This window comes from Pogona vitticeps, chromosome 3, assembly GCF_051106095.1.
Source record: "Pogona vitticeps strain Pit_001003342236 chromosome 3, PviZW2.1, whole genome shotgun sequence".
Lineage (NCBI taxonomy): Eukaryota > Metazoa > Chordata > Lepidosauria > Squamata > Agamidae > Pogona > Pogona vitticeps.
The window spans coordinates 17584633-17597298 of NC_135785.1; the positions used below are offsets into that span (position 1 = coordinate 17584633).

The window sequence follows — 12666 nt, forward strand, 5'->3', positions numbered from 1 at the left end:
ACTCACTCCATTCTTATATTACTTTAGACGAGTTGCTTTGTGGATGGCACTTAGTATCGACTGCATAAGCAAGAACAGAAGGACAGACTGTGCTTATTAGCTACTTGCATCGGTAACAATGTTAAACTGACCTAAAACAATGCTTCAAGTTCTCTCTGAATAAAGTACAAGAATTACAACAGTACAGAACAGCCTAATTCTTGTAATGGATGGCTGCTTTCTGAAACCTTACTATAACCAGAGTTTCCACACTCTAATTCTGGAAAGGTTCTGAAGTTGTCATATCTTGCTAATGAACCTGAACCCATGTCTGCAGTCAGAATAAGTAAAGTTTTGCTGGTACAATACTAGCCAGTGGCTTCTTGGCATTACAGTGCGTTATCTGCTCTGCTTTTCCATCTCCATATTCGATTTGGAAGAGGTGTTCAGCTACACTTGCTGACCATTCTCAACATGTTCATTGAGCATTACTGTGCTTGTGTCAGAAGAGAGTGAACTAACAAGTCACCTTCAAGTTTAGGCAAAGACCCACTTGCCACTACCAGCCTATCCAGGCCATGTAGTTCCCAGGTGATAGGACTTCCAATGCTGGTAGCATCTGGATTCCTATAAATTTAAGAGGTGAAAATATAGCATGTTTATATAAAATGGAAATTAAGATTTTCTATTAAATCTTAACAGTCCATGGGGTCGCAAAGAGTCAGACACAACTTAACGACTAAACAACAACATATGCCCTTTATTCAGGTACAGATTGGGTCAGAAGGTTTCCATGCACCTCTAGTTTTTATTGCTAACGCATTAGTCTGGTGGGTACCTTTGTGTTACAATCTATAAGGAAAATATAAGGAGAAACATTGACTGAAATCCTGTTCTGTAGCATAGTAAGTTACAATTAGAGGAGGCTCTAATTAATGGAACTTAAAATGGATTAATTAAATCTTCACTGATTCAGTAGGCCAACTCTAGTTGTTCTGCTGAGATTTTATATACTGGATTGTGTAGGTTTCATTCTAGAAGTTTCTAATGGATTGCTTGCATATGACATCTGCATTAAGGAGGGAAGAGAGCAATGCTAACAATTGTGATTGATCTCAAATTTATGATTGCACTGTACAAAAAAGATAAAACAGGTGGGGAAGATAAGAAAATATTTCTTGAAACTGTTTCATGTTCACATATATTATACAACTGAGGAGAAGGTTCTGTTGGTCTAATACAGATCTTACTTATATGGGCAGATATTCTACAAAGCATCTTTTAAACTTGATCAACTACTGATTTGTACCCATATTATGATAATTTAGAGTTAGAAACAAATTAAAGTAGTTGAACCGTTGTTAGTGCTTTTATTACACTGTTTTGTCCAAAAAAGAGAGGATCTTAAATTCTGTTGTTCAGTCTTTAAGTCATGTCTGACTCTTTGTGACCTCATGGACCAGAGCATGCCAGGCCCTCCTGTCTTCCACCGCTTCCCGGAGTTGGGTCAAATTCATGTTGGTAACTTTGGTGACACTGTCCATCCATCTCGCCCTCTGTCGTCCCCTTATCCTCTTGCCTTCACACTTTCCCAACATCAGGTTCTTTTCCAGGGAGTCTTCTCTTCTCATCAGATGGCCAAAGTACTGGAACCTCAGCTTCAGGATCTGTCCTTCCAGTGAGCACTCAGGGTTGATTTCCTTCAAAATGGATAGGTTTGTTCTCTTTGCAGTCCAGGGACTCTCAAGAGTCTCCTCCAGCACCACAATTCAAAAGCATCAGTTCTTCGGCAGTCATCCTTCTTTGTGGTCCAGCTTTCACTTCCAAACATCGCTACTGGAAAAACCATAACTTTGACTATGTGGACCTTTGTCGGCAAGGTGATGTCTCTGCTTTTTAAGATGCTATCTAGGTTTGTCATCGCCTTTCTCCCAAGAAGCAGGTATCTTTTAATTTTGTGGCTGCTGTCACCATCTGCAGTGATCATGGAGCACAAGAAGGTAAAATCTGTCACTGCCTCCATATCTTCCCCTTCTATTTCCCAGGAGGTGATGGGGCCAGTGGCCATGATCTTGGTTTTTTTGATGTTGAGCTTCAGACCATGTTTTGTGCTCTCCTCTTTCACCCTCATTAAGAGGTTCCTTAATTCTTCCTCACTTTCTGCCATCAGAGGGGTATCATCTGCATATCGGAGATTGTTGATATTTCTTTTGGCAATCTTAATTCCGTTTGGGATTCGTCCAGTCCAGTCTTTCGCATGATGATGCATATAAGTTAAATAAGCAAGGAGACAATATACTGTACAGCCTTGTTGTACTCCTTTCCCAATTTTGAACCAATCTGTTGTTCTATATCCAGTTCTAACTGTTGCCTCCTATCTCACATATAGATTTCTCAAGAGATATATAAGGTGGTCAGGCACTCCTATTTCTTTAAGAACTTGCCATAGTTCGTTGTGGTCCACACAGTCAAAGGCTTTTGCATAGTCAATGAAGCAGAATATAGGATAATATACTAGACTATATGGTGTTTCAGGTGCACAAAAAGGAAGCCCATAGACTACTTAACTCCATCTTCTACGGTAGTTACTGAATATGCTTGCATCTTCAAGAAGAATATGCATCAATAGAATGTACATATCTCCACATAAAGCACACATGGTTTGCAAATTTGTCTGAATTATTCTCAGGAAGACAGAGGACAGGCACATTAGATGAAAATGTTTCAGTATTCATTTCCCACATTCAGTGGAGTATATGCTGTATTCTGTATATGGGGTTAAATTCAATGGGTATCATATGTTTTGGGTATCATACTCCTCTCCCATAGCCTTTTCTGTTGGTCATTAACCAGCTTGGAGGGCTTCTCAGCCCTCTCGAACCAGTTTGGGATACATATGGAATGCTGCACTAGGGGAGGGGGATACCCCCAGTTTCACTGGATTCCACAACTGTGCTAAAAGTCACTAGATATTGCCCATAGAACAAAATCCATGAAAACATTATCAACCTAATATCATATTTTATCTGTTGAGAAGTCTAATTTTTTTATTCCAACTAGAATTATATTTTTAAACAGCCTTTGGGTAGTGACAACTTAATATGCAACAGGGATGAAGTTTGCAAAACAAAGAGTTACTTGTTATTTAATGAGGACTATAAATATATATGGGGAAGAAAGGAAGGCCCCTGTTGAAGCATTTAATTTTACTACTGCAGAAGCTTTGTACCCTTCTTGAAATTTCTTTAAGGTATATAATACAGCTGACTCAATAAAGGAAGCCACAAACATGAGTCTGCAAGAACTGAACAGAGCTGTTAAAAACAGGAGTTTTCGGAGGTTGGTAGGATGTCTGTAGGATGTAAGCCACTTGACAGCACATCAAAAAAGATACTGATTCAGGGAGAACACACACTGCACATAGGTACAGGCCATACATATCATGTGCCACATGTGGCATTAGCCTTTATAGCTTTGAACTGAGAAAAATGCTTCCCATCCTTCATTCGGGAAAGAAAGCAAAAATTATTACTGTAGATGACTGCAGAAAAAGTGACTCATTCATATGTTTTCATTACACCTGGAACATCCAAGAAAAAGCATGATCAAAGTGAATGTGAGGGTATATATGAAGACGGGAGCTGCGAATGCACATGATTGCATATGTATGTAGGTAACTGTACCAAGATAAGCATAACTGCGAATGAGTGATAAACTATCATTGTAATGCAACAGGGTGGCATCTACCAGTGGTTATCGAGCAAGGTCCATAGAGTATACAGTATAACATATGTATGATGCTCACCAATTAGGAAATTCTCAGAATTACAGGATGTAAATACTATAGGCATGTATGCCAATCTCTATTTCAGGTGTATGAGAAGTAGAAATTTTTTTTGGGTTCTAGGGATGGTGAGAAGAGAGTTTATCAGGAAACTCCCACTGGGTATTGTGGACGCATTTAGTAATGAAGTGTTGCGTAGGAGGGCATGGTGCAATAAGGGGGATGTGTCTAGAAGAAAAGGCAGACAGAGATGAAAGGCGTAAACAGATGTTAGGATCACAGGTGAGTACCAAAAAGGTATTGGGAAGGGAATTTTTTTTGCATTTTTAGGGGGATGACTGAATTGAAGACAGGAGTCTTGTGATGTTAATATAAAGGAATAGGGGAGATGGGCTTTGGTGGTTTTGCAGAAAGAGACTGGGAAAAGAAGGCTTCTGGGTGGAAGAAGAGCCCGAACTGAAGGCAGCCAGCAGGTAGGACAGTAAAGGGGGGGGGAAGCTCCACGTTGTCATCCAGAAGAGAGTAAATGTTTGGGTTTTTCACGAAAGTGCAGATGGGGTGCCAAACAAAATACACCCCCACCATAGCTGCAGAGACAGAAGTGTAAGGGGGTGACAGAAGAGTCAGGAAAGGATGGCGCTATGCTCCGGGTGGGCAGAAGGCACGAAATGTCGAATGGTCTTCAACCGGGTTAGGTCGCCACCCCCTTCGTTATGTGGGGCTCTCTGGGGAGGACCAGAGGGGTCGGACATCACCCTTGGAGGGAGGAATTTGCGCCCTCCATATGGAGTTGTGAGGAGAAGGCAGAGGCCGGTACTGGAGGGGGGGTCCCTCAGGAACCTCCCGCCCTGGAGGAAACGGAGCAAGAGGGGGGCCTGAAGGAGAAGGCGCCGTGACGTGGCTGGCGGCCCTGTGAGGAAGGGAAGAATGAGGCCGAGGCGAGGGGAGGAGGCAGGCACTATCCGCAACGGCACGGAAAGGCAGCGGAGGATAGTGACAACCAGGCATGGGGGGGGGGGTAGGTGGGCGGTGAAGGAGAGAAAGAGACGTGGAGGAGGTGGTGGTGGGGGGAGAGGGAGAGAAGGAAAAAAGGGAAGCGCGAAAGAGGGAGGAGGAGGAGGTTGGGGGATGAAGGAGGAGAGCGGCGAGCGCGGTACCTGAATCCGCTTCCTGTGTCTCCTCCGCTCCGCCATGTTGTCCCCGTCTGGTCTCCCGGTGACGTGGGGCTCGGCCGGGAAGGGGAGGGGGGGAGAGGAAAGAGGAAAAGGGAGGGAGGGAGGCTGGCCAAGAGATGGGCGCGAGCGCGTGCGCGCGGCGGGAGAGAGACGGGGGGGGAGAGGAGGAGGGCAAGAGCTTCGCGAGAGGCCGCGCGAATTGTTATGTAATAAAAGGGGGGGGGAGAGAAACAAGAACGTAGCGCGCGCGGGAGGGGGTCGTCCTCCCCCGCCCGCTCCGCGAACAAGGGGGGGGAGGGCGTTCTGTGGGGGCGGCCGAAGGGCGGGGGCGTTTAGCGATGGCCGTGCTTAGGTGTTCTTTTTAAGAGAGAGATTTCGGGGGGGGGGGACGGGAATCTGAGAGCCTCCGTGGGTTAAAGTCCATTTCTTCAGCTGGTAGTTATAATGTTCTTCAGCCCCCCCCTCATTTTCTTCCCTTCTTCTTCTTCTGCCAACATTTTACTTTGTGGCGTTAAGGTTTTGTGTAGTTATCGTTTAGGCGTGGTCTTCGTTCTCGAACTTGTTGCGGGTTGCGTGAAGGGGGGAAACAAACCTGAAGAGGAGACCTGGTAGTGTCTCTTTAGTGTTTCTAGAGCTCTGCTCGCCTTTTGGACTAAGTGGATAATTGTAGCCTATTCACAATAAATAAACTTCATTATTGGGTGGTTTAGGTATGTATGTGTACGTGTGTTTGTTGTCTGAACTAATTCCTCAGGAGAAGAGGGTGTGTACTTAGACATGTTTTAGTAGCCTTGGGCTGTTTTCAGAATGCAACTTGTCTTTATCTTTTTCTAAAAATTCTTTTTCTAAAAACTGCCTTAGAAGCTTAGAACATGCAGGACATTATGTTAGATAATTCTTACACTTACGTGTGTAAAGTGCTATGAAACACAATAATGCTCTGTGTTCAAACTTGAATGTGCACTACAGATCCCCTATTTGTGACATGTCAGCAGCTGGATGTAAGCTGCTGCTGCATATACAAAAGGCAGGGCGTTTTTTAAATGGTATAGCATAAGATTTTATTTTGTGGTTAACAGCTCTCAAAATACAACAAAAACAAATCCTCTTTAAATTGAACACATTTTAATTCTGGCACATAGCAGATGATATTCTTTCATAAAATGTGTATTGGAGAAAATTTATAAATCTATGATCTTTGAGGACTTTTTTGTGTCAAGGGATATAACTTTGCAAAGAAGACAGGGATTTAAGTGTGAATACAAATAGCACTCTAACATGATAGCATCATTACCAATTTTGATGTGAATGTAATGAAACAGAACTTGTAACAACCATATTACAATTAGTCATCGTTCTGTGCAACTGATATTTATTTGCATGACTGCTGCCTGTTTTGTGTCAAGATAATCACATGGGGGAAAGGATTATAAAACATAAAGAATCTGCAGGTCGGTAATGGGTACAACCATTTTGGGAAGTGGTTTCAGGAATTTACTCAACTAACGAAAACCTGGCGGAGTTGATGAAACAACTATTTGAGCTACATTGTGAAAGTTCACCTCAAAAATACATGCTTTTTCTTCTGTCCCAGGAAAGGATCATACCTGCTGTAAAGAAGCCATAAAATATCTATTGATAAAATTAGAATGTACAACTGTGACATCCTTGGTGATGGTTGTTATGCACCATGAAATCACCTCTGACTTGTGGCAACCTTATAAATGAGCAATATCTAAAATGCCTTGTCCACATCTGCCCTTCTGAGCTCTTGTAACTCAAATCAAAGAGTCAGTCCATCTTGTAGTTGGTCTTCCTCTTTTCCTGCTGCCTCCCACCTTTCCCAGCATCAATCTACAGTGGACCCTTGACTTACAGACGGCTTGACTTACAGACTTTTCAAGTTACAGACTTCTCTGGCTGCAAAATTTAGATTCGACTTGCAGCCAGAGAATCGACTTACAGACCAGAAAAAAAAACAAAATGGAATAAAAATAAAATAAAAACCACTGGTTATGGGATTAATCGGTTTTCAGTGCATTGTAGGTCAATGGAGATTCGACTTACAGACTTTTCGACTTGCAGCCACCATTCCAATAGGGATTAATTCCTTAAGTAGAGGGTCCACTGTATTTTCCAGAGAATCCTGCTTTCTCATGATGTGGCCAAAGTAGGACAGGAAGTGACACTTCCTTACACTCAATATTTTTGAATTCTTTAATTGTCTCAGTCATCTTCTGATTTTTTTTTTGGCTGAAGTCTCCATTTAGATTGATAAGCAGGTCACGTGTATAAAATAAAATAAGAATTCGTAATGTTTGTCTCTTGGTCACTTTCTGTCTCTGTGTATTTGGGTCTGGTATACATGTGGGCAGAAAATCCGTATTGATATGTTTAATGATTTTCTGGATTAGCATTTTTGTGTGGGGAGCCATTCACTCCAGTTGGTCTGGAGTTGTTTGCTTTCCATGAGCTTGGATGAGTGGAGAGAACCTTGATTATTGTTTTTGCTGAGCCCAACCAGGGGAAAATACCAGTGCATATTGTTTGCCTTGTGGCTGAAAAAAGATTATTGGGATCTTAGAATACCAAACCGGAGGTTAAGCTTGCAATAAGGCGGGTGAAGAAATCCAGAGTAAAGCATCTGCTGTTTCCCCACAAATACAATATGACTAGGGAAGCAAAAGGGCCTCAGCGTCTTTGTCTTTGATATCATTTATTTTGCTGATGACCTCACAATCGGCTTTCAATTTCACTTGAGGTGGGAAAGCCACAACCACAGAGTAACTTTAGGATGTTGTAGTATATCCATCAGGCCTTGCCAGTGCTCTAGTATGTACAGTAATCAAATCACAGATTACTGGGCACTGAAACCTTTTGAAAAGATAAATGGGCTGAAATTGGTTGAACCACAATTTCAGTGTCAGAAGATTTGTGCAACTGGCTCTGTAGGTGGAAAAGTCATTTTGTCGTAATAAAATCGAAGTGCGCAACCAAAACATCCTTAGTCTTATGCATAAAAGTCTAAAAGAGCTGTATGAATTGTCTGCAGTTCTCTGGTCTTGATTCGGAAGTGACCTCTCATCTGACTGTTTTATTCTGTGATGGAGCAAGTCAGCAGATTTGGCCTTCTATCTACCTGCAAAAAATATTTGCCACACTCAGTGTGCAAAAATACTTATCCCACTCTTAGTATTATTTAATTATTGCTCTTTTATCTTGCAAATGAGACCTGCAACTCTCATCTCTAGATTTTGATACATAGACATGAAGACAGAGTGGGGAGGTGTTTTCAGAGCAAATACCATTTGCGTCACTCTTGTTCATTTATGTTTAACTGCTTTGTGACTGCATTGTGCTTTGGAAAACAAAAGGTTGACAAATGCTGACTAGCTTGGTAACCAGCCACAGCAGCCAGTGAGACTCTATTTTCTGCTCCCCAACAGCAAAATAAGCAGTGCTTGGAAAAAGACATTTTTTAAAAAAAAATTATATTTCCTAAAATTTCCCAATCAGCATGGGCTGGGAGGTTCTGCAAGTTCTAGTCCAAAAAAGTAATTTTTCCTACCTCTGAAAGTAAGTGCATTTCTTTCACGTCTGCTATCAACAATGGGGGTTAAAGGAGTGGAACAATGGACATTGTTTGTATGTACACATAGGCAGATTCTCGACATCAAATGGCAGGATAAAATCCCCATCACTGATGTCTTGGAGCAAACACAAATGATAAGTGTTTTTAAAATTTCGGACCATTGTCTCCCAAAATGTATTTTCTGTGGAGAGCTTGTTATTTGGAGAGCATGAGTTTGATTATGTGGTGGACAAAAGAAACAATTCAAGGATACACTGAAAACAACATGGAAATAATGTGATATTGACCATGTTAATTAGGAAGCTCTCAAAATCAAAATGTCTGGCAAAACAAGGGGCTAAAGAATTTGAAATAGAAATGATCAAAAATGCACAAAGAAAGAAAGTAGGAAAACAAGGATGTGATATCTCAACAGCCCAAAGAGCCTGGGATCAACTAACCTGTCCCACTGTCTCCATATCTCCTGGGCTTGTTAGTCATTACATATCCATCAACATGCTGCTGCTCAACCTTAACCACTCACTTATTCTTCACCCCATGGTAAATCTGATGGAAATGGTTTTCAAGAGTGAAGGAAGAACTATAGGGTGGGCAAGTAAGTAGGTAGGCGTAATAACTGTGGGCCCTCCACCCCATTTGGCATTGGCACTGTGTCTGGTAAAAGGTAGCATGACACATTTTTGAACTTCACATAGAACTTACTCTTATGTTGGCCTCAAAATGTGGAAGTTGTAAGCTAAAGTATGTTTCAAGGGATACTTTTAACTTTGATAGACTTCAAACCTTCACCAAGGAATATATGCGCTGTATACCAACTTCACTTTATTTTTTTACCACCATACCCAGAGGAGGCCACATAAATCTTCAAATCATCCACATTGATGATAGTTGTCATTTCAAAATCAAAGTATCTCAAAGACACTTGTTTTTGTCGCTCTTCCCAAATCAGAGTAACAATCAGAGTAGTTTGCAGGATTATTTTCCTCTGAAGCAAAAAAAAAAAAAAAAAAAAAAAAAAAACCCTCTAGACATTTTGTATCTCAGTACTGTATATCTTTTTTTTTTTTTTTTACAGTTTTGTAAACTGTGATAAGATTGTCCCAAATTGGGTTTCAAAGTAACCAGGAGACCCAGGTCTACTGAATGTAATATACGCAGCCCTCTTTCTTCTTAAGCCTTCACCCCTTCAAATGATGTGCGCTTTCTGGAAAATTGTACATTGGAAGTCTTGGGTTTTCTATGACCTCCACTGAGTAGCGAAGAGAAGAATGGAAGTGATTAGTACGTTCATATCAGTTATGTTTACTAAGCAAAACTTTTAGATGTCTTGACAACACATGACCAATTAAACTAGTAAATATTTTGTCTAACTGCCACAATAGAAACTACAGTTGGGGAGACATGGGTTCAAATTCTTACTCTGTCATTAGTGATCTTGGGTCTGTGACTTTCTCTTATATCCCTTACTGGGATCTTTAGCATGTTTTAAATCTTGCCCTGAAAATCTAAAATACTGTTGGTTCCACAGCCTTCACTGGAGAGCGGGTATGGTGCGGTGGTTACAGACTGATAAGGTGGTTGCAAAAAGTGTTTATTAAAAGCAAAACAAAAATTAAGTCATTTTTAGTTTAGGTTTTGATTCAACTTTATTAGCTAAAAGATAAATCTATGACTTGGTATCGGTTTGGAATGTTACGTCTTTTCATGGCTTTATTTTACCTAATTTAAAAATCAATAAGATACAAATAATACAGTGGACCCTTGACTTACAGACGGCTTGACTTACAGATTTTTGAGTTACAGACTTCTCTGGCTGCAAAATTTAGTTTTGACTTGCAGCCTGAGAATTGACTTACAGACCAGAAAAAACCCAAAATGGAACAAAAACGGCCTGTAGTTACGGGATTAATCGGTTTTCAATGCACTGTAGGTCAATGGAGACTTGACCTACAGACTTTTTGACTTGAGAACCGCCTTCCAATACGGATTAAGTTCTCAAGTCAAGACCCCACTGTATTAGATATATTTCCTAGAGCTAATCACCTGAAATGTTCATCTCATAACAACAACAGCATAACTGAAATCTCATAAAAGCTTGAGCACAACTAATCAAGGTTTTTACAAGTCCTGTTTAAAAATATATGAATAATTTTGCTTTTTCAGACAACTTTGAAACTGCCAAGTGTTGCCTATCCTAGGTCATGAGTGTGACAAACCCAGACCTACTGGGAGATGCCACAGTTTCACTAAGCTGCCACCAACCATTCCCTATAAGAAGTCACACAGACCAGGGATGGATTTTTAACAAATAAAAGAATAAGGTTTATTTAAATCACACACAGGGAAAATAAAAATGAACAAGTGAATAAGATACAGTAACGTGGCTTAGTCTCAATCATCCATACACCAGTTTGGTTCACTCCGAACACTTTTAAATAAAGCACAGACCCTGAACCTATCAGTTCTGGCTAACCATACAGACACCTGAACCTATCAGGTTGGTACTGACTGACACACAGTAGTACCCTGTCTGACACACAGACTCCCACACCAGCTTCTTCTTCCCAGCTGCTGCTTCTTCTCCACACAAGCTCCACATATATATACAGTACAGCCCCTCCTCCTGATGTCCCGCCTTCCACTCCCCATAGGATGGAACTTTCCCTCCAAACCCATGACAGACAGGTAACATCAGTGCTGTATGTAACACCTCCCCTCTTTATAAGTTGTTTTGTAGGGGGAAAGCTAAGGTGCTTTTCACCAAAAAAACAACCTGGATCCACAACATACAAAAACAGTTATATAATAACATACAATACCATACTTACTTATACTTACACTCCAAACATGTCAATTAGGCATTTAAACATGAACATTTACACTACATCAAGTTACCTTTATTCATACAAACCAACATGTTTAATAAACAGACACATTTGACTTTTTGTCATCAAAATATATACATAGTCCATGTTTCTTTCGCCGTCTTCATTCTTCAGGTCTTCTTGACAAGGCGTCAGCAACACAGTTCACTGACCCTCTGACCACCTTCACTTCAAAGTCATAGTCTTGCAGGTTTAAAGCCCACCTCATAAGTTTGCTATTGTGGGTTTTCATTGTCTTTAACCATTGCAATGGTGAATGGTCAGTGCACAGAATAAAATGTCTTCCCCAGATGTAAGGCTTGGCCTTCTGGATCGCGTAGACTATGGCCAGGCACTCCTTCTCCACGGTTGCCAAATGTCTCTCACCTTTCTGGAGTTTCCTACTCAGGTAGGACACTGGATGCTGGTCACCATTTTCATCCTCCTGGCAAAGAACTGCTCCTACCCCGCTGTTAGACGCATCGGTGTAGATGATGAACTCCCGGTCGAAGTCTGGAGCACGCAGCACTGGATAGTTGATGAGCGCCTGCTTCAACCTCTGGAACGCCTCCTCACAGTCGCTGGTCCACGGGATGCGGTCATCAGTCTTCTTCCTCGTCAGATCGGTCAGCGGAGCCGCAATCTCGCTAAACCTCGGGATGAACTTTCTGTAGTAGCCCATCAACCCAAGAAATGATTTGACTTTTTTCTTGGTGTTGGGTCTAGGCCAATCACGAACGGCTTCTATCTTGGCCTCTAGGGGTTTTATCACTCCTCCCCCTACCATGTGACCCAAATATTTTATTTCTGGGCTACCCAGCTGCAGTTTGTTCTCTTTGCAGAGCCTAGGCCAAAGCACTTCCTCCCCTGGGTCAAAGTGCCTCTCCCTGGCTTTCTGGTCATCCCAAGCTTTCTTTCTGACCTTTTGAGCTTGCAGGTTTTCTGCTGCTAGCTCTAGGTTTCTCTTTAGGTCATTCATCAAGGTGTCTATGTATGTCACAACGTCTTGTGGGTCATCCTGGGTGATCTGCTCCCAATTTTGTTTGATCAAATCAAGGGGCCCTTTCACCCTTCTCTCAAATAAAAGTTCAAACGGACTGAACCCGGTACTGGCTTGTGGCACTGATCGATAAGCAAACAAAAGGGATTGCAGCTTCTGGTCCCAATTGTTTGGATTCTCTGCCAAGTAAGCCCTAATCATGCGCATTAGAGTCCCATTGAACTTCTCAGTTAACCCATTACTTTCAGGGTGATAGGCAGTGGTTTCCTTGT

The 12666-nt window shown here is 41.6% G+C and overlaps 1 protein-coding gene across 1 annotated transcript in view; it reads right to left on the reverse strand.

The window, feature by feature from the left end:
- The window catches only part of SEC62 (SEC62 preprotein translocation factor), a 29732-nt gene extending 24653 nt beyond the window's left edge, over positions 1–5079 (reverse strand). Inside the window, exon 1 of the mRNA XM_020793804.3 lies at positions 4921–5079. Coding sequence (XP_020649463.3) covers positions 4921–4956 — 36 coding nt within the window. The 5' untranslated portion in view covers positions 4957–5079. The remainder of the gene's footprint in view (positions 1–4920) is intronic.
- Positions 5080–12666: the final 7587 nt, after the last annotated feature.